At 36.7% G+C, this 21,937-nt stretch overlaps 2 protein-coding genes and 1 long non-coding RNA gene across 15 annotated transcripts in view; 2 read left to right on the plus strand and 1 right to left on the minus strand.

Moving 5' to 3' along the window:
- PPRC1 (PPARG related coactivator 1) overlaps nucleotides 1-5,972 on the plus strand; it is a 20,397-nt gene extending 14,425 nt beyond the window's left edge. For both annotated transcript variants that reach the window (XM_087964698.1, XM_087964699.1), the window contains exons 8-14: nucleotides 298-365; nucleotides 841-1,684; nucleotides 3,169-3,312; nucleotides 4,235-4,301; nucleotides 4,689-4,810; nucleotides 5,002-5,153; nucleotides 5,596-5,972. In XM_087964698.1, the coding sequence (XP_087820824.1) occupies nucleotides 298-365; nucleotides 841-1,684; nucleotides 3,169-3,312; nucleotides 4,235-4,301; nucleotides 4,689-4,810; nucleotides 5,002-5,153; nucleotides 5,596-5,699 (1,501 nt within the window). In that variant the 3' untranslated portion in view covers nucleotides 5,700-5,972. The remainder of the gene's footprint in view (nucleotides 1-297; nucleotides 366-840; nucleotides 1,685-3,168; nucleotides 3,313-4,234; nucleotides 4,302-4,688; nucleotides 4,811-5,001; nucleotides 5,154-5,595) is intronic.
- Nucleotides 4,699-15,190, minus strand: LOC148130897 (uncharacterized). The gene is made up of 3 exons (XR_015749435.1): nucleotides 15,064-15,190; nucleotides 11,909-11,987; nucleotides 4,699-4,863 (listed from the first exon to the last, which is right to left on the minus strand). It is a non-coding gene; the product is annotated as an uncharacterized LOC148130897 (long non-coding RNA).
- Nucleotides 14,769-21,937, plus strand: part of LCOR (ligand dependent nuclear receptor corepressor) — a 72,800-nt gene continuing 65,631 nt past the window's right edge. For 2 of the 12 annotated variants that reach the window (XM_087964693.1, XM_087964697.1), the window contains exon 1: nucleotides 14,811-14,926. Coding sequence is in view for 2 of the 12 variants with exons in the window: in XM_026673046.2 (XP_026528831.2) it covers nucleotides 14,834-14,930 (97 nt within the window). In the remaining 10 variants the exon portion in view is untranslated. Of the gene's footprint in view, nucleotides 14,931-17,361; nucleotides 17,472-19,029; nucleotides 19,250-21,937 lie in introns of those variants that run through there. The other 10 variants (XM_087964694.1, XM_087964695.1, XM_087964687.1 and 7 more) reach the window with 10 other exon arrangements.

Consider the following 21,937-nt stretch of genomic DNA (forward strand, 5'->3'; position numbering starts at 1 on the left):
ATTTTGATCACATGACTATGGGACTGCTATGATGGTTGTAAGTGCAAGGACCTATTGTAAGTCACTTTTTGTAACTTCAAATAGTTGAATGGTTGGAATTCAAGGACTACCTGTAATATTGTGTTAGGAAACAGAGGCAAAACATGTTAGTCAAAGCAAGGGCATATTGACTTAAATGTCCTCTTATGCCATTAAGAAGCACTAGCACCCTTTGCTTTGGTGCTTTATATGCTAAGTAGGGAATTGTGGAGAATATTGTTGAGAGGTCTGTAGTGGAACTTTTTTTTCTTCTTTCAGGTCTGACATACAATGGGAAAAGAAAATGGTGGACCGGCTTCATGCACCAGAGCTTATTAATGTTGCAGGTAAAATTCCTTTGTGGAATTCAAAATGTTTCTGAAATGGAAAAACCAAGAACCCAGGAGTTACTCTTTTTGTCACTGAGAGAATAGCAGAGGATTTGTGATGTTTGAGACTTACTTTGGCATAACAAACTTCCTTAAGCACCTCCGTATAGTTGTAAGGGTATTGAGCAGTTGCTGGAGTATATGGGGGGACTTACTTTGAAGAGTTTATCCAAATAAAGCCTGTTCTGTTAAGACTATAAAGGGAGATAGCATGAAGATATTGGGTATTCATATAGATTTTGAGAATACTATACAGGTATAGAAATTAGTTTAAACACTTTTGCTCTGCTTTCCATGGTAGAGGAGGGTGGTTTGCTGGGGATGGCATGAGTCTTTACGAAGGAGTTCTAGTGAACATAATCACCTAATCTGCTCAGCTCGTGATTTTGTGATTTAATTGATGCTCCATTTCCTTCTTCCCATTTTTATGCAGGTTTGACTCCACCAGCCACTCCACCCCATCAGCTGTGGAAACCTTTGGTACCTGCCTCATTGCTGGGACAGGATGGGTCCCCAAAAGATAGCCAGCTTTTGAAATCCCTAAGCAAATCTCACTGGAAAGCTGTAGTCCCTGTTCATGTAGGCGCTGGTGAGCATGACTATTGTCAACTAACTGTTGCACACCCAAAGGGAGGTGCCAAATGGAATGTCAAACAGAACTTGGATATCACCATAAAACCTATTAAGACCTTAACAAGACAAGTGCTAGATCAGACCTCTGCTGATATAAAGAGGCCCCCTGCTACTGTTAGGCTGAAGCCTGTAGTTCCTACTTGCCAGAATCCTAGAGAAATTGCCAACCACATTAATTCCAACAAGGGCCAGACCAAAGATTCCAGGACTGTTACGGCTGACTTGAAACCTACTATCCTAAATTCAACATTATTGGAGACCGGTCTCATACATCCATGCAAAGAGGCATTGGACCATCGGACTACTATTTCAAGGTCCATGACTAGGAGCAATGATGATCCATGCTCTGTACTGCTGTCACCAGCTGCATCCCCTTGCCAAGATTCAGGAGAATCGACATTACAGCAACTTCAGGAGATACAGCAGAAACCACTCGCTTCGAAACGCTCCTTAAGATGCTACCGGAGCAGACAGAGGTCAGTTAGTCCGAAAAGCCAAAGGGGGAGAAGCCGACGAAACCATGCTAGCCGGTCCTTCAGTTCAAGCTCTGATGGTGACAGTGATACTTCATCGTCCTCTTCATCGTCTTCATCCTCTTCATCACAATCACGTTCTCGGTCTCCACCATCCAAACACTGGCGAAGGTGAGTCATATTTTCTTTTCCCCCTTGAGTAGATTCAGTATTTCAAGAATTAGGTGTAATTTTTGCTGAAACAATTGCTTTATATCATGAGGTGCCATGCTCAGGAAGGGATTCTATTTGAACAAAATTAATGTAAAAAAATATTGTTTGTGAATGGCTGGCACAAATACGACCTCTGGCAGATGTCTATGAAGATTCTCAATCATCCAGGTCATGGTTGTCCCAAAGGTACTTTTCAAAAGTCTGGTTATCTTTTGAAAAGCACCTTTGGGAAGATCTTTGATAGACTCCACTTATGACATTTAAAGGATGTCATAAATTCTTTACAGCTTTTGTTAACTGGTTGCTGTTTTAGGAATGGCAGGAATGGATGACTATATATATTTTAGGAATGGCTGTATGTATGAATTAGGATGCCCAGGGTGATTTTTCTCTCAGAGCAATTAATTCCTCCTTTTGGAGATAATGTGTAAGCTGTCCAGTTTGTCTCTAGCTTTCTTTTGTCCTCATTTTAATTGCCTAAATTTTTTTTTTTTTCCTGAAAACCACAATTAGGTTTAATATTTTTTTCATTGGCTTTGTTTGTTTATTTTTCTGAAGGTTTTCTATTTTAGTTTAGTAAATAATATGCTGAACCATATATTGTTATTTGCAAACATCAACAATGGTTCAGTGCACTATGTTAAGTTACAAATTAGGTGAATCACATTATGAGTTAGTATGTGATCCTTCTATTATAGCATGAGAAAATAGTGGGAAATTGTTTCAAAATTGTTAGTTTGTAGATCAGTCTTATCAGACTTGCTAATCCTTATGAATTATTGCAGTTTTTTTTCTATAAATAGAATATAAATAAATGCAAAATATATATCAAGCAAATAAATTCATATTTTCTACTTAAAAAGCTTGATTTCCCAATTTGCAATAGAATATAGTGCCTGACCATATGTGGCACTTAACAATATTTCATCTACTTTAAGAATAAAATAGCAGAAAGCTGGTGCACATATGTTTGAAATGCTGTTGGAAATGTGTTTATTTCTTGCAACATAATCTGTTTTTGTACAGTGTCATATTATTTGTTCATTTAGCTTTGTAGTGTTTAAACTAACTAGAGATTAAGGTCTTTAGTATCGCCTACTACTAATCTTTTTAACTAAAGATTCCTGCAATGGAACTTGGAATCTTCTAAATACAAACCACAGGCCTAACTCCTGAGCTATGATTACTTTTTAGAACTTGATAAAAAGATTTAAATATCTTTGAAAATATTTGGACAGTCATTCTCAGCAAATGCTGGCATACATCTTAATCTGTCCTATAGCAGATGTTCTTCCTAACCTCGTAATTTTTTGTTCTTTTGAAAAAGATTGAATGCTCACACAAACATACAAGTTACAATTGACCCCCAAAAAACCAACTGTGGCTAGATACTAGATACTGATCTAATAGGTGATCATATTCAGGTCTCCTTCTTCTCCCAGATGTCGCTCACGGAATTCCAGCTCTTCTTCCACTAAATGGAGCCATTCAAGGGGCAGGTCCCGCTCTCCCTCCAATTCCTCTTACAGGTCAAGATCATCTTCCAGGTCCCCTTCTCCGCACAGAAGGAATAGTTGCAGGAAAAGGTAAGAAAATGGAATTGTCCTTTCCTTGATTCCTAGTTTTTTGAGGCATTGAAATATCTTAGCAAAGTTTCTGTTTTTGGAACATCCTTGTTATTTTATAGCTCTTTACCTCCTAATCCAAACCCAAATTATTATTTGGGGATGAGATGATATACAGTGAGACAAACAGATTAGTCTAGATTCTAGAATCTACAGTACATTATAATCAAACTATCTTACAAGCTGAAGTATTGTCTAAGAAATCATGTCAAATTACTCACAATTTAGATTTTCTTCTCTTTTTGGACTTTTTTGGGGTATTTTCCCCCATTGGTTTATAAGGTTTCAAAGCATGCCTGGAGAAAATTTGGCTTTTTATATGAGGTTGAACTACAATTGTTAGTATTTGTCATGGTAATTAATGCTGGTAGTCCAGTAATGTCTGGAAACATAAATTACTCATGTCTACTTGAAATATTTGGCAAAACCCCGTGAATGTTATATAAAGATTCTATCTAATGCAAAGTAATAAGTTATTTTTGAAAACTGAGTTTTTTTGTGATATTTCTTCCCATAAGTACTGTTTTCATACTAATTTGTTTTTTCTCTCTCAAAGAAGCCATAATAATACTGTGTTTAACCTCAGATGCATACAATAGGAAAATCTGTGATTTCTTTTCTCTATGAGCAATTCTTGTACTGTCATTTTTTTCATCTAGATACTTAGAATCATTGCTCAAGACGCTTTCTTGCAAGCAACCTGTGGCCTGTGTTTGTCTTGTTTGTGTTCAAATATCAAATGGAGATATTCTATCTTGATTGCATTTCCTAAGCATTTCCATCAAGATGTTCTTTTTTATTTTTCCATAGGATAGGAAGGGTTATTAATAAACACTGAATAAAACTGTAATTTTGTATCTCTGGTGCTCTGGTTTTTTTTAAGCTACAATTCCAGCAGTTCCTATGAACATTACCAAAGGCAGAAAAACAAATATAAAGAACGTGCAATCGTGAGTATATGTATTGTACAATAATTTTGTGGGAAGAATACAACCTCCATGTAAGGCTGTTTTTTTAGAGTTACTTTTAAAAAAAGTCCGTTCTATGTAGAATTTTCTTCCATAGAAAAGAATTGCAGGGGAGTAAGTTTTACAGAAACATTTCCATATATCAGACATGGATTGAGCAGAATCCATATTGTTTGCTAAATCCAATAGTATTATCCAACTTTAATAATTCAGATTCAATCATAACCACTGTTCCCTTGTGATCCACACCCTAGGAAGGATTAGTTCAGATCATGGTTTACTAAGAAAGTGGGTTGAATTGTCTGGCAAGAGACAAGTGTCCAAGTAATAGAGCTGTGACTGAATACTGGCCCTGAATTGTGTGCATAGGAGGAACGCCGCGTTGTCTTCATTGGTAAGATCCACAACAGGATGACACGATCAGAATTGCGACATCGTTTCTCTGTTTTTGGGGACATTGAAGACTGCACACTGCACTTCCGGGAGCATGGGTAAGGGGAAGCTCTGACTTTGGGCAAGTGTCAACCTCCTGGGTAATATTGAGCTAATGAAAAAGGGAGAGAAAGGAATGTGGTGTTCAGAAAAAGCAGCAATTCTTCTCTTTACTTCCCTGCTTAGCCTGCATTATATATATATATCATGACTGCAGAGTCTTTTAATGCATAACTGTCCTGCTTGGTAGGGATAACTTTGGCTTTGTGACTTATCGATATGCTGAAGATGCCTTTGCTGCTATAGAAGGTGGACATGCACTGCTTCGTCCTGATGAACAGCCATTTGATCTGGGCTTTGGAGGACGTCGACAGTTCTGTAAAAGAAGTTATGCTGACTTAGGTGAGTCCATTGTGGAGATCGATGAGTTGAAACGCTGGGTATCCAATGATACATTTTTGTGCAGAAGATTGGAACAAAAATCTGAAATACACATGGACTGTGCTCCCGAATGAAAACACAGAAAGTTTGACCTTAAGTGTTGGAGCTATAGGCTAAACTACTGTTTGGTTTGCATTGTATTTTGTCTTATAAGGCCTATCTGTGCACGAGTTTAGATATTGTGGTAAGTCACATTGCTTTGACCCATAAATTATGAGTTACAAATAACACTTTTTATGGCTTCATGTAGCTCATTAAATAAAAACCAGACCCACAAAATGACTTAACATGACATGCAAACCTAGTCATTATGAACTAAAGTCTGTGTGGAGCAAGGAACTAACACTTCTAATGTGCATATCTGGTTGCTAGTTCTGATGAATTATTGTTCTTGTGGTTTCAGATTCCAGCCAAGATGACTTTCAACCTGCCCATCTGAAGAATAAATACGATGCTCTTGACTTTGACACCTTATTGAAGCAGGCTCAGCGAAGTCTGCGGAGGTAGCGCTAGTTCTCCTGGGCTCCTAGTTGCCCAGTAGGCATCTGCCTACACCAGCCTTACCTCGGATTGGTTGCAGCCCCCCTCTAGCCCAGCTCCATGTCGAGCATGATTTTATAATGAAATATAAAACATAAAAAAATTTATTCTAGGTTTTTCCTAACAGCTATTTAATGGAAGGACCCTTGTTTAACAAGTGGGGTAGGAATGGAAATACATTGACAATTTCTAGTCCACTTAATTGCTATGCAGACAATAAAATTGCAATTATAGACTTAACATATCTATGGCTGTTTCTCATTCTATCACTACAAGGGTTAATTTTAATAATTGTTTTTCAAAGTTAATCACCCACCCAAAACAGACAGCAGACAGTGGGTGCAATGGCCAATACTCAGGAGGCGGGGTGGGGGAAGATGGCAGGCAACAATGGAGCAATTACAAGCTGCCTTCATTATTTAAAGGATTGTAGGCTTTACATGGCTGGGAATGAAATGCTGCAGAGAACATTTTGTGTTTCTTGGATAACTTAGCTCAAGGGTGTCAAACTCATGGCATCACAGCGGTATCATGTGACATATTGCGACTTTTCCTCTTCACTAAACCAGGCGTGGGCATGGCCAGCACGTGACGCATCCAGGCCCCGAGTTTGACAGCCCTGGCTTTGTTCTCTTACTAAGAATCCCTGCCTATTCTTACCTTTTAGTTTATTCTGTCTTTCATCTCTATAAATCTCTATAGCAAACAATTAAAATTCTCCTTTTATCTTGATTAACAAATTCTACAAAAAAGTTATAGTTAAAGATGTGGATAAAGATGTGAACTCAATGTTATTTGCATTTTATGCAAAAAATAATTGCATATTCTTGTTTTCCTAGTGATTTGCAAAAACAAGGAATTATTCATGCCATTGAGCCCTTATCCTGAGCATTTTACTCTGGTTGACTGTGTTGTCTGAAACCTCATTTCGTTTTGCTGGCTAAAAGTTCCAGTGAAACTGCCATAAGAAATAAAAGTTTGCTAGTTTTGCTTAATTCTGACACATAAACTAGATTCTATCCAGTAAAACATTGTTCCACATACTTCTGAACTGAAACATGAATTAATTTTACTGGTAGCCCTCAGTTTAACTGTTTGTATAACAATGGTTCAAAGTTAGGGTGGCTGAAAAAAGTTATTTACAACCTGTCCTCACAATTACACCCATTGCACAACCCTCACAGTCATGCAATTCCAATTTCAATGCTTGGCAACTGGCACACATTTACAATTGGTTGCCTCATCCTGTGGTCACATGATCCCAATTTGATACCTTCTCAGCCAGTTTCTTGGGGTGGTGGTGAAGACATCAACTGGATTTGCTTAGAGAGCCTATGAGTCAATTATGATTATTACACGGTTGTAATATTGGGTCCATTTATGTGATGACTCCACTTGCAACAGAAATTCTAGTCACATGGTCCAAAAGTTGAGGACCACTTATATGAAGCAGTTCTTGCCCATGACCCTTATTCCATCCACTAGAACTCAAACCAGGGTTCAACAGGTCTGTGCGCTGATTTCCATTAATGGGATTGTACTATCCTATGTGTTCCATCCTAAAATCATCTACAAAACAGATTTGAAAATGTTAAAGAAAATGTGTTGTCAGCTAGAAGCAATAGTTCAACATGAGGATTTGTGCAAAGTGGGGGAAGGGAGATAACAACAAAGGACAGAACAGCAACTCACAACCTGATAATTTATTCAACCTGTTTTGCCTTAGTTGTTTGTAAAAGCCCAGCCAAAGTGATGACAGTTCTACTTGGATACTCACAGCAGGTTTTCAGAGATGCTGTTTCTATGGGAGATATTCTACCTTGATGCATGAGAATAGTGTTGTTTGCCACTTGATGGCATTAGGCATAAATCAAAGAACATACTGAAGCCAGAAAAAAATTGACTTATTATTTACTACTACTATTACCACCACCACCACCATGGGAAGACAATATCCTCAACTAATGGAGGTCTACCTACCTATTTTTTGGCTATGTATATGGAATTGCCCATTGCTTCGTTTTGAAGGGACTGCTTGCAAGGCTTGGATTTTACAGTATGAATAGAACATGGTTTCATATTACACTATTCATGCCACAGTATTTTATTTTATTTTTCCAGTAAAAGAAATACAGAATTGAAGCATGTTGTACTAGCATAATTTCAGGATTATGGTGGAGGTTTAAACTTAGCAGCCCAGTCCACCTGTCCCAAACATAGACATAAAGCTACTGTATGCAACTACAGCTCTAATGACTCCAACAGCAAATGTTTATAGGAGTACTGTTTAATTGATTGAAACAGATGATAAGTCAAAAAATCAATTGTGGCATGTCAGTTTAGAGCAATTCGGATCCCGGATTGCTTTGAGAAAATTCGTTGTGATAATCACCTTGGTTACCTAGAAAATATATAAATGTCTATAAATTCATGGTGCCATCTAGTGCCTGAATGTAGAATTTAAAAAATCCTCAGTCTTCACCAAATGCATTCCTGTTCAGTACATCCACTCCCAAGTTAGTCATTATTCTATATTTCATCATTCTTCACACCATTTTCTATGTTCTCCTTCTTTTGACCAAATGCCAGAGTTTGGGAGCTTGTAAATTCTACTGCCAGGATGCTTCCTCTCCTTTCCACTCTTTGCCAAGATTTCTATGTCCCCTGGTGGCACTTGTCAGCCTGCTCTGATAATGTGTGGCTGCTGCTTTTTTTTACATTTCACTCTGTGTTTCAAGAGTGCAGCTCACTGCATATGTGGGTTGATGACAGGATGCATCTTTTTCCTATATAACTAAATTACATGTAATAGCAGTAAATACTACATGCATGAATAGGAGAAAAGAATTGGACACTTTAATGAATGTGGAGCAGTTCTTTTAGCCAGTTCCATAAATGAATAACAGCTAATGAAGCTCTTTGCATAATCCATCTCATTCAGTTGCTGGATACCTGGAACTTTTGTACTAGATTTTAATGTGTTACTGCTGAGACCCAAATATGGACAGGCTTGAGATATACAAACAAAGGGAATAAATAGGAATATGACTATCTTATACAACCCACCAGATCAACATTGCCTTCAAATAGTCTAGAATCATGGTTGTCAAACTTGATCGCGACATAGCACGATGTTTTTTTGCCTTTGTGAAGCCAGGTAAGTGGGTCACCAGTATGACAGGCCTGGGATAGAAGTTGCAACTTGGCTCTGTAGATGAGGCCATTTCTGAGACTTTCTCTAATGCCATGAAATTCTTTTTATTTGTACATTTTTATCCATTGCAGTGTAGTTCTATAAAATACTGGTTCTCTTTGACTATATTATTGTGGTAGTTCAACCCTGAGGTCTGAGAATCTTCTCTATAGTAACAGTTTCTTTTGAACATACAAGAAGCCACAGGACAGGTAGTCACCATTACTAAAATTAAAATCTGCAGTACTACAATATGCAGCATACTTTTTAGTTTGTCTTTCCTCTAGACCAAGGGTCTTCAGACTTGGCAAGTTTTAAGACTTGTGGACTTCAACTCCCAGAATTCCTGAGCTAACATGAACTGGAGGAGGAATTCTGGGAGTTGAAGTCCACAAGTCTTAAAGCTGTCAAGTTTGAAGACCCTTACTGTAGCCTAATATTTTCTTTACTTCGCAAGTAGTGTAATCAATAGTTGTCTTATAAGCCAATATATTTGAAGAGTGTAAGATTTGGAAAGACTCCTGTATATTTATTGTGTGCACTGTTGAATTGAAACTGGAATTCCCAATTTTTTTTATTATACCAGATGGAGAAACCACATTGGCCCATTGAGCATTTCTATGCATAATTTCTCTTACAAGCTGCTTATCTGCTCTTCCCTAACAGGCTGATAACAGAAAAACAGGTTTTTCTCCTTATCCACTAGCTTCTCATTATGTTTGACTGTTGGGTTCTTACCAAATTTGAGTCTGGGAGCTAAGCAGCAGAGCTCCAAATTTCTTTTCCAATTGATAGGGAAAGCTGAGTATCAGTTGAGCAAAGATGGGCAGAGACTTTGAGAGAAAAGAGGTTTAACATGTTTTTACATTTTTAATTTGGACTAAATTAAGTGTAGTTCTTAGTATGTTTCTATTCACAGAATGAGATGAAATAGATTATGTGAATGGCATTCAAGTCCATATCAATCTTTGAGTTTTGTTTCATTTTCTTGATGTGGTCATAACATCCTAAGAAAATAAGGTGATATTAAGTGCTTAAAGTTTCTGTAATCTTCCTCAATAATCTAACCCATTTAGCTTTGAGTTCTTTTTTGCTGTTATCTGCTTATATATTTGTCACAGCAAACTGTCCTTATAGAAGGCGCAGATAGGTGAGAAATAGCATATCCTATTTAAAAATTAAAAATAAACTCTTGCCACAGAATTCAAATTTCTTGGTTATCAATTGTGGCGTTTTCACAAGGAGATTTAGAATTGCTAATGAGTTAGTGCCAACTTTCATTCTCTTTTCAGGATAATAATTGGTGTGAACTTTGTCACTTCCAAAGGTCCAAGGAGTTGCTTAAAAAATCTAGTATGTATGAGGGGAGTGACAAACAGCAGTTAATGAATAATATAGCTGGGGCTGGAAAGGTTCAAGTAGCCCTGCACAGGATTTGCAAGTGGAGATAGAAAACAAATGTGTTGAGGTTTATACTTTATTCCATTCAAAGCTATAAGACAGACATGAATGGAATCATTTCAAGCATACAGTGGCGCTTGGAAGTTTGGAACACTTTTGAATTGTCAATATTTTTGTATATATATAACTTAAAACAATCTGTTTTCACAGAACTTCATAAAATTAGATATGAATAAAAACATTATGCTTGTTTATATATTGAGGGAAAAAATCCAAGTAGTATTTCTGGTCTACATTTCACATGTGTACAGAATTCTTAGAGTCAAGGAGTTATTTTCTGGTTGTTGATTTTCTTCAATGTTGAAATAACATGAACTGCTAGATTCAGTGTCAAAAAGTTATGCTTTGGATGGATCCTTTGAGTAACAAAACTTCAATCACTTTTCCATATGTGTGCAGCATATCAGTAAAGATTTATCTTTCACTAGCATGCAAATATCTAAAACATGCAAAGATGAAGACAGACTTTGTTCAACCACTGTCAACTGGAATTACTTTATTTGAAATTTCAGTTTTTTCATGAGATGGGAAATCATTAGATGCGAATGCTGACCTGTTTGGGCTATTAATTATATTTACTTATCTACTATAAAATGGTTGGTTTGGGAGTATGGTTTGTCACAAGATGGAAGTATTATGAAAAATAATCTATTGAAACTATGTGACAGGTGACTTCATATTCTAGAAGAGATTCTAGAGATTCCAAATAGGTACAAGTGATGTCTAATCATCAATATACCATGGTATCCATTCAGACCCATAGTTAATTGTACAATTATCCACATTTCTAGGAAACTAGATCCAATTTTAAGAAATATAACCATGCAGTGTCCTGGGGTCACATGATCACCTTTTGTGACCTTCTGACAAGCAAAGTAAATGGGGAAGCCGCATTCACTGAACAACTGTGTTACTAACTTAACACCTGCAGTGATTCACTTAACGGTGGCAAGAAAAGTCATAAATTGGGGCAAAACTTACTTAACAAATTTTTCACTTAAAGATATAAATTTTGGGCTTAATTGTGATCTTAAGTCAAGGACTACTTGTAGCTTATTCTTAGTTTTGATGCTCATTGGAATGTTGTGATTTGATTGCTAATTTAACTATTAAAAAAACTGGGAATTTCTTTGTGTATTATTCAGCAGCTCATTCATATATTGTGATAATTTCTCTTTCATTATATTTGTTTCTTAGTACTTTAATGAAGTTCATAATGAATACCAAAGAGAAAATTAAAGGAGGAATACATCAAATGAAAGCTTTGAAAGAAAATATCTGGTTTTTCTGCTATATTTCTGAAGATAATACATGAGTTCTTCATGGTATTCGTACTTCCTATGGATTATGCACCAGTCGAAGTTCTGCTCAAAATTCAGTGTTTTCAGCCAAAGTCCCCTAATGTGCAGTGCCATGTTCCCTACCCAACCATAAACAATTTTCTGTAAATCCATGAATGAAACTAATGATTTCACTCAACTTATGATCAAGCAATTGATACATAAAAAAATTACCGTCATACCCTTATGGGTGGTCTGTATCTTCAATCTTGGGTCCTCTATCAGAGTTTGCATGAGGTCATCAGCAAGTTTATTATTAGGCTGAGGAAAGGATAAATATTTCTACATTTTATGTGTATATCTACAGTAACTAAAGGAAGACACACACACACACACACACACAAAATCACAAAGTACCAGTGAATGGCCTGAAAGCACAAATAAATTCTGGCCCCAATTGTGGTTTTAAGTTGACTATCTGTATCAAACAAAGATTATCAATTTTGGGGCAATGATAAAATATAACTTTGGCAAACTACTTGACCAGCTTAGCATCCTCATTATAATTATCCAATATAATTTTCCTAGCCTTGGCCAAGATCTTAAATTTTAGATATGAAAGTCAGCTGGGTGGCTGGGCCAGCCATTCTCTCTTAGCTCAGCTCATCCCACAGAATTGTCATGGGAAAAACAAGGAGGAAGGAACATTAGTAACTGAGTTTATACAAATACTAAAAAATGGAAAAATATTTAAGAATAATAAAGCAACGTAGGCAAATAAGGCAAACAAAGCCCAGCACAATACAGGGTGAGCTGTGGCAATCTTCTAGAAACAACATATAGTCTTCAACTTTTTCTGGAAAATAGACAAGTTGGGGACAAATGAACCTCCAACAGGTCATTCCAAAGGACACGCCCATTACCAAAAAATACTGCCTCTCATGATCTGGAATTGGGGCACAATTCCAGCCAGATCAAAAACCGTCAGGCCAATTCTAACAGGGAGATGTAGGAAACCAGTCGCTAAGCCATAAAGAGTTTTATAGTTTAAGGCCAGCTTTTAAAATTGAAGCTAAGAGGCAGACATTGCAGATATAATACGTGCCCAACAGTCCATACCAGTGGTGGGATTCAACATTTTTTATTACCGGTTCTGTGGGCATGGCTTGATGGGCGTGCCATGGCTTGGTGGGTGTGGCTTGGTGGGTGTGGCAGGGCAAGGAGACTGCGACATCCCATTCCCTCCCTACTCCTGGGGGAAGGTTACTGCAAAATCCCATTCCTTCCCCACCCCACTAACTTGCTTTCCAGCTCCGTTCTCCTGTGCAGGGCAACCAAAGAAGGCCCAGCCGATCAGCTGGGACTCAATGGGAGGCAGAGAATAGGTGGGGGTGGGGCCAGTCAGAAGTGGGATTTGCCAGTTCTCCGAACTACTCAAAATTTCCACTACCGGTTCTCCAGAACTGGTCAGAACCTGCTGAATACCACTTCTGGTCCATGAATAACCTGTTCCACTGCATTGTGCACCAACTGAAGTTTCCTGGTGGACTTTAAAGGCAGCTCATATAGCGAGTTACAGAAATCTAACTGGTTACAGATAAGGGCATGAACCACTGTAGTCAGGTCCTCTTGTCCCATAATAAAGCTGTCAAAATGTATTGAAGAAGCTTATACAGAAATTGTTGCATCACACTACATGTTTTCTGAATTATGCAGTGACAGATGAGACTGGCTCTTTTCATGACACTCTGCCAAATATGACCAATATCTGTGAGATGTGTTAGGAGACAAAATATTAATTGTGCTGAAAGCATATGGCAGAAGATGTTACTCATCACAGTTTGTTCCTTCATATGATAAGTGGGTGAAATAATCTGTTGTCTTTGGCCATGGTAAAATTAACAGTCTATAAATGTTCAATGTGACAGAGGAGTTTGGATTACCTAGAAAATAATGATAAGAAATTGACATTTGTGAAGGATTATGGTTGTTCGCCAGTGAAAAAGTGTGTTGCCTAATGTAACCTACAATAAAAGGACATAGTAATTTTTTTTTTTACAAAAGCAGAAAGATTTTAGAATACAGTATTTTCATTGTAATGATATAATTGGTGGCTCAATTTTCTTTTGTTACAGACTGAATCCAGGGAGTTTTAATAGCTGTAAACCTACATATTATTTTGAACAAGTTATCTTTAGTATCTGAGATGGAGCACATTTTATGGAAGAAAAATGCAGCAGAAAATGTAGCTTTGAATTGGAATGGAGTTGCTGCCTTACTTGCCTTCTGCCAGATTTTTCCTGTTATGTGTAATTTTTTCTTCTTTGGCCAGTTTTTTAGTATATAAATATTGTTCTATTATGGAAATAACGTACATTTTCAATTTTTTCTCATTCAAAATGCCATGTAATTTGGCAATGCAGTGAAATATCTAACTTTTCTAGATAGGGGAAGAACCCTACAAATATATAAAAGTTGTGGTGGAATATTCAAAACGTGGTTTCAATATAGTTTTTCTGAAGAAGCATTTTTCATAATATATCAGGTTTGAATACAGAACATCCAGGCTCAGGACGTCATTCTATAATATATATCCTTACGATTAATACTTTACATTTTTAACATTATTGTGGGAAATGTGGAAAAAATGAAAGGCAATGTTGCAGAGCTCCTGAAATTGTACCAAGCATACCTAAAGATAACCGCAATATTTTTAATTATATTTTATTAGAAATACGTTTTGTTATTTAAAAGATTGAAAAGGGATGCCTCTTATTTTCACGTCAAATTTAACTCTTGTCGTGAAGTATAAATTTATCTTTGGAAGGACTTCCGCGTCCAATGGTCTGCAGGCTAGTTGGGGGCACCCCTTAGAAAGTCGCCTTCGCCGGAACGCATCGCTGCCCGAACTCAGCGGACCTCCCATGCGCGGGATTCAGGGCTGCGGAGAGGGGGGTCGGTGGGACTAGGGAAGAGATTTCCCCACCTGCCAATAACAGAAGCTTTTATCCCAGCTATGATTGCCATGTAACCAAAGCCCGCCCACTGTGGTTTGGGCGGTCGCAGGCAGAGTTGCGCCCCGCCCCCGCGCGGCTCGTGCGCGTTGACGCGCGCGTGACGCAGATGGCAGGCGTGCCGGCGGTGACTTGAGGCCCCTCCCCCAGAAGATGGCGAGTCCGTGCGGGCGGCAGAAGTGCTCCATCGAGAGGCGCGGCTTCCGCCACCAGCTCGACTCGTGGCGACACCGGCTGCTGCGCTGTGTGGGTGAGGGACCAAGGGGGAGGCGAGGAGACCCTCTGGGAGGAGGGAAGGCTGACCGCTGTTTGACCCCCCTCCCCTTTCCTTGCAGCGAGGGGACAGCGCGCCGCACCCTTCCCGCCCCCCCACTCACTCCCACCTGCTCACTCGCTCGCCGGCTGGCCCTGCACGCGCCCGCCCGCGCGGATCGGTCGCTTCTCGCGCGCTCTCCACCCCTCCCCCATTTGCGCCTCACGGAGCAACCGCGGCCTAGGCTCAGCCCCGCCCACTCCGGCCTGGCCTCCCGCCCCTTTGGGGGAGAGGAAGAGGGCCCTTTGTTTGGGGGAAGGGGTTAGGCCGGTCTGTATCCGCCGGAACGGGTGAAGGAAGGAAGTGTTTAGATAAGCCCTCGCCGCGCCAGGCACATCCGTGACGAGAAGCTGAGCGACTTGGAGAAAGTTGCCCTTGATGGGGGATGATCGTAGAATCGAATCGTTCCGGGTGACCACGCCCCTCTCATATTCCCCAGATTTTAACGAGCGGATCGCCATGGCCACTCTTTCCCCCCCCCTCCATCCCGCTTGCTCCTGGCTTTCCCTTTTGACAGCCGAATTATAATCCGTAACTGAGGAGTAGCCTTTTCTTAGCACGAGTTTTGGCACAAGCCTAACTTATTTTGGGGTGATAGGGTCGAAAGATAATGGTCCTTAACTCATATTTTGAATATCTAAATTAGATGTTGGTCAAAAATAGATCCTGTGGCTTAAGCTATTTTTAAAGGAAATACTGATTTGAAAGTTGGTACTGTACATGGGTTTCCCCCCCGAAAAGGTAGCTATTATTGTAATCATAATTAGCTGCTAGAGATAAAACAAAGATGAAAGTAAAGGATGCACTAATTTAGGAAACAAGGCTTACTATCTGATTGAATTTAAAAATGTATCAACAATATAGGCGCCTTTCAGTAATTAACAATGCCTCCAATCCTGTACAAGGCATCTGTACAGCACTAAGCCAGGCTGAGTTCAGTGGGTCTTTTTCCAAGGTAAATTAGTATAGGATTATATCTTAAACATCTTTTGTAATTCATGTTGCATATATTTTCTTGGTTTTCTTGAAGAGTAATGTGTTTGTACTGTTATTAACTCAGTACTTGGCTTCTGAGTTCTAAGTTTACAATGTAATCTTTTGCATGCATATTTGGAAGTATACTCACTGTTTTAGAGACATTATTGCCAAGTAAGTGTATCTTAGAATTCAAGCATATATTGTTTAATATGTAGGGGTAGTAGAAATTAAGATCCTGTTTCTTAAATAGCAAAAGAAACATGCCAGAATACATTTACCATGATCGTAAAAATATTTACTGCTGTTTTATTTTGAAACCCCCGAATTTTAGCACAAGCATAATTCAGTTTAATAATCACGATCTTTATTATGATTCAGTTATGATATGCTTATTTATTCTTAACCATGTACTTACCTTTCCTCTTCTAAATATTGATTATTTGAATTCAAAACATGGAATAATCACTTTTGTTCCACTAGTATATCGCTCAGTAAACTATTTTGGTTAATTGTACAAAAAAATAGCTCATGGTATGTGAGAATATATTGTCAGCTGTAAGCATATCTGACGAAGGTTATGTCATAAAAGTAATTTAGAAGGTTTTTTTAAAATGTAAAAATATTTTATGAATATATTTTAGTGCTGCTTTTTTAAAAAAACCTGAAGAATGTAAGGTATTTAACACATTTCTTTTAAGGAGACTCTTGTGCATAGAGTTTATACAGATTAGTCTCTGGTTACTAGGATCTTACTAGGAGATGAATAATTTTGCTGCTACCTATATCACTTGATTTAGCATTCATGTATTCTCTCATTTCATCTATTTTCACAAATTCTTTACTGTCCCTCATTGTGATGTTCTCCAGATGTACTCAGTGTACATCAGCCTGTATTGCCCTTGTTTGTAATCCAGCACATTTGTAGGAAAAATATTGGAAAGGTTTCTTGGGTTGAATTGTACTTTCAGTTTTGGAGGGCTTGGGGTTTAAACTGGTTTTCTGAATGTATTAATTAATGGTCTCTTACTCAAATAGAACTATTAAAGTTAGTTATAGGCTCAAAGGAAGGACCGCTATAAAGCAGTTTGGGTAATTTTACCAGTCAGTTTCTGAGCAGATGGTAACATCTAGCTGACCTTATTTAGGCTCAGAAACTGACCACCAGGGATTTCCAGGCAGTAGGCTAGACTTGGAAATCAAAACAATATCCCAGAAGGCACTGGCAGCTCCATATTGCTGCCACAAAAATTACATGGATGGTATCCATGAAGTCTCCAAAAGCTGAACTTGACTTGGAGATTATTTTTTATTTTAGCAACGTAATGTACACTGGGGAAAAATATTATCTATGCTAAATGCTTCACTCCTTTTCCTCTTGCCTTCTTTGCAGCCCCAGTTTCCATTTGGGTGTACTTTCCCCCTCTTGTGTAAACAAAAGATATGAAGGAAATGACTAAACTGTGAAGGTTAATCACCTAGTCATCCAGATTATTTTTGGAGGTAAAGTACAAAAACATTTTAGACAGTCCAAAGTATAATTGTGTTAGTGATATTTTATCTTGATAGTATTGTACCTAATAGTTTGAACTTCACATTGATTCGTTTTATGAGGTGGTATTTACTTCATGTACCAGCTCTCATAAAATTACTAGAATATATTAAGGTATTTTCTGGTCCTTATTTCATAGAAGTGAAACAATTGTGTATGTAATTTCATTTTCATTTATGAGAAAGGAAAGCCTGATAATATAGAATAGTATCTGTTTTGTTTGCATAGCTGATGTTAGGTAGCAGAACTGAAAAAGATATCTTGTTATTTCAGAGGCTAGGTTCCACTCAATTTGTTTACATATTGTACAAGGCAGGTAATCTAGCCTTTTTAAGGTAACAAGGAGAGGAAATAGAAGGAAAATGGCATGTTTATATTGGAGTGATATAAAATCATTAAAATAAGATAATGAATCTTGTTTTTCTTAAGCACTCTGAAATATATAAAGGCATAACTACATATTTTAAACACTACTTGTATGCTTTGATTTGGGATACAGAAATAGCTCTTAAAAATGATATTACTTGCTTAGAAATGAGTTATTCTACTTTTATCAAGATAAACTCCAAGATTTGGAGTAAATGCTATATGCTGTTTAGAAACTAGAAATAAATATTTGCCTGTATGTCAGGACTACAAATAGAAATGATGATTGGTAAATAAAAAACAAGTTATCAAAATCTATCTTTTATAACATAATAAAAGGACTATAATTGGTACCAATAAGATTATATGTTATTGTTTTTGATTTGCATGTTGCATACTAACTGACTTCACCTAATCATGTGAAATAAGAATTATTGCAAATGGAATAACTCCTTCAGATTTTTTTTCTTAATTTTAAAATAATGGCATGGATATTAGAGCAAGTGAGAAAATAATTATTTAGTTTCAGATAAAATATGCCATTTATACACATTGGAATGCAGGGAATAAATTTACAAAAAAAATTCATGCACTTTCATAAATTTTTCATGAAAAAAAATCCCATTATAGTTAGTATACTAACTTATAAATAGCTATTCTACCAGGAGAATTTTAGGATTTATTTGAGATAAATTTCTAGGGTAAAGATTATATTTAGAAATATTTTCTAAATATTTCTAGTAAATATTTTCACTCAGTCATTTGGCAGTTAATGGCCATCTCTTTACGAATCCTTAATAAATACCCATTATTGTACATTTATTACTTCTGGTTATCCTATTTGCAGATATTGAAGCTCATCTTGAGGTTTTTTTCATCTCTTGCAGCTCCACTGTTCAAACATGTAGTTATTTTATGTCAGGTGAAGAAAAAATGGCCTGATATTGTGTATAATTTTTAAATGTACATATAGCAGCTCGCCAGATTTGAATTTCAGACTTTTTGAACCACAAGATGAAAATCTATAATTGTGATAATGTATCTTTTTATATAGATTAAATTTATACTCTCAGAAACATAATTGAATTTGTAACTGAATATTTTAGTCTTTTGCTTATAAGTATAATTTTATCATATTTATAGGTAATGTAGCAGAAGTTGAAAGAGCTGGCACTATCTGATTTGGAAAAGAATACTGATGAAACAAATCCTGTCTTCAGAGAAAAGTATTCAGTTATACAGGACAGATGAAGTTCAGGAAAGGCCTCTGGCAAAAGAATGACAATGAGGTTAATGTTAAGCGCCCTATGTTCCTTTGCCAGGCATCTGGTAGTACTTTGTTGGTGAACACACAACTAGGAAGGTACATAAAAATGTCAAAGTTATTAATTTGTTGTGCACTGTTTAGCTAGCAAATCTCTGAAAGTCATAAAAATTGAATAATAGGAAACTAGCAAAATCTCAGAAATTGAGAATAAATTTATGTTTACATTAGACTCCCTCAAGATTGTATACATTGAAAAAAGTAGACAAAAGAGTATTTTATTACAATTATCCAAGGTTGTATTGTAACTCCATGATTATCAAAAGTGAGACATTAATTTTAGGAAAATAATTAGATTAGGAAAAATTATAATTTATGCAGAAATTGTTTCAGCTATCCAAGAATGAAAGTCATTTCCTCCTTTATATCTGGTAAGCAATTTTATAAACCTTGTGGTAGAACTGTATTAAACATTTGATTATAAAAGATTGTGTCATGCTGATCTACTTCGTAATTTTTAAAATTCTATTGTAGCCTCTTCTAATGGGAGACGCATCTTAGTTAAAAAAAAAAAGGATAAGTCTTTTTCACTGGGGATAATTTATAGATAATCACTATATGGTGAATCAAAGACCTCAAGAGAGATATTCCAGAGAGTTGACTGGACTTTAGAAACATTAAATGTGTCTTATAACTGAGAAGGGAATGACTTAACTCAAAAAGCTACATTCTGAGATGGAAGCTAAAGAGTGAAAATGGTATTTTGTTGATGCATATTTATTAACCAAGAACTCCTCAGTATGTAAAATATGTGACAACTGATAACCTATTCTTTCTCAAATATAAAACAATTATGTTTACATAATTGTTATCTTCAGTAACACTTATTTTCATGAACTATTTGCAGAGTTCCCTAATTTCTTAGCAGCATACTTGCAAATATATTCATGGTTTTATAAAGCAATGAAAAATGTTAAAGCAAGTTAAATTTTATAAAATGTGCAGTTGTATGTTTTAAGCACTCAGGGACATATACTGTAGTTAAGGAAACAACTTATATGTAAACATACATTGCCATTTCATCAAGTGTGAAGTGACCAATGTATTTAAAAGTGTTTTTGTCTTTAGCAGACGCAAAAATAATAATTGAAAAAGGGTTGGGTTCCATCATGCATGTGTTTCAAAGGGAAAAGCTGCAGTGTGTACATGAATGTGCCTTTTATAAGCGACATGCACACATTCTGCTAAACATAATAAAGTATCTCATAAAGTTACCCTTAGGTTAAAGATGGTTCTGAATAAATAGCTTGCTTGAATATTTTGATGCCATGCAGGATTTTCTATAGATAATGAAAGAAAATTCTGTCTTACAATTCCCTCTCCTAAAAATAGACAGTATTGCCTTTCTTTTTTCCCCTTTGTATGGTTAGATGTGTCTTTGTTTAAACAAATATTCTGTTTGATGATATGCAGTAATAAGCCTTGAAGTTGGCCCATGTTATATCAAGTAGTTATTTCAGCATTTCTATCTATGTAGTCAGTATGATTCAATCCTTTCTTGATGGCATATAATCAATATGTTGTCAGATCTCAGTATTTAGATTCTAAAATTTTACTTTGCAGTTTATTGTTACCTTACATGAATTTTACCAGTTTTTTTTCTGAGGAAGTGTGTGTGTGTATATGTATTTTTAGTCCTGAAGGTCTGAATTCCAATCCTTCTGAATTATACTATATAAGGTTATTTGTGAGGGGGAGGGGCCAAGTGTGGTACAAGCAAACTAAAGATCCCAGACAAAATTGCAAACTAATAATTCTCAATAGATTCTGAATAAAAATGGATTTACAAAATGATAGAGAATAAGTCTATCAGAGATCTGTTGGTCTGTTGATCAAGAAACATTTATTTTTGAGACTGAGTACAGTTGTTGAGGCTTGCTATCTGTTGGCACATTATTTTCCCAGGTTGTTTTTAATAGTGTGCTGAAAACAGTATGAAGAGAAATACATAAAGTCATCTATTCTATACTATAGTGCTATATTGTCTTTTGTCATGAGATAAGCCGTATATGTTAACCAGAATAATATGTAAAAGACTGCCATTGATTCAAATCCATATAATTGCATTGTACTATTTGCTTGAAACCAAAGTAGCCAGAAGGTGTTTTCTGCCAAAATAGGCAAAGGAATTGCTAGACTATTTTTCATAATTTTTCAGTTAGATTCTGTTGGAAAGCCAAGTGAACCTTCAATCTTATTTCAAAAGCATTTATTGTTGAACTGTTTCCATTAAAACAATAGTTTATTCTGACAAAAGAAGCTAAAATGTGTTCTTCTTTTGTAAATTCTGGGCCTAATTTTTTACACTTGATGGAAATAAAATCAGTGTAGAAAAAATTTGTCTCTACCATATAGCTTGAAATCTAGGTAGAAAACTAAATACCTTAATAGGAACGTGTACCCTTTGCTTCCTAAGCATGCTTACTGCATCTTTCTTAGAGAGGAAATGCAGTTTCCCCCTTTTAAAGGTTCTGTAACTAGAGTACAAGGATCATGTGTATGAAAGTAAATGAAGGTTTCTATAGAAAGTGTCCATGGTTAATTTTACTCGGTGTAGTGAGGCGAGAGTGATTTTATTGTGGCTGAGAAATGAAACATTTCTACTTCTGCAGTTTTCTTATCTCTCACTGCTCTTAGTATATTGGGATTTTTGGAAAGCATTTTCATTGTCTGTTGAACTCTGATTGCATATCATTGTCATGTTTGTGAAATATGCATTTTTCTTCA

This window comes from Notechis scutatus, chromosome 4 (assembly GCF_049901735.1).
Source record: "Notechis scutatus isolate UNSWTSFEM ecotype Mainland chromosome 4, rNotScu1.2, whole genome shotgun sequence".
NCBI classification, from domain to species: Eukaryota; Metazoa; Chordata; class Lepidosauria; order Squamata; family Elapidae; genus Notechis; species Notechis scutatus.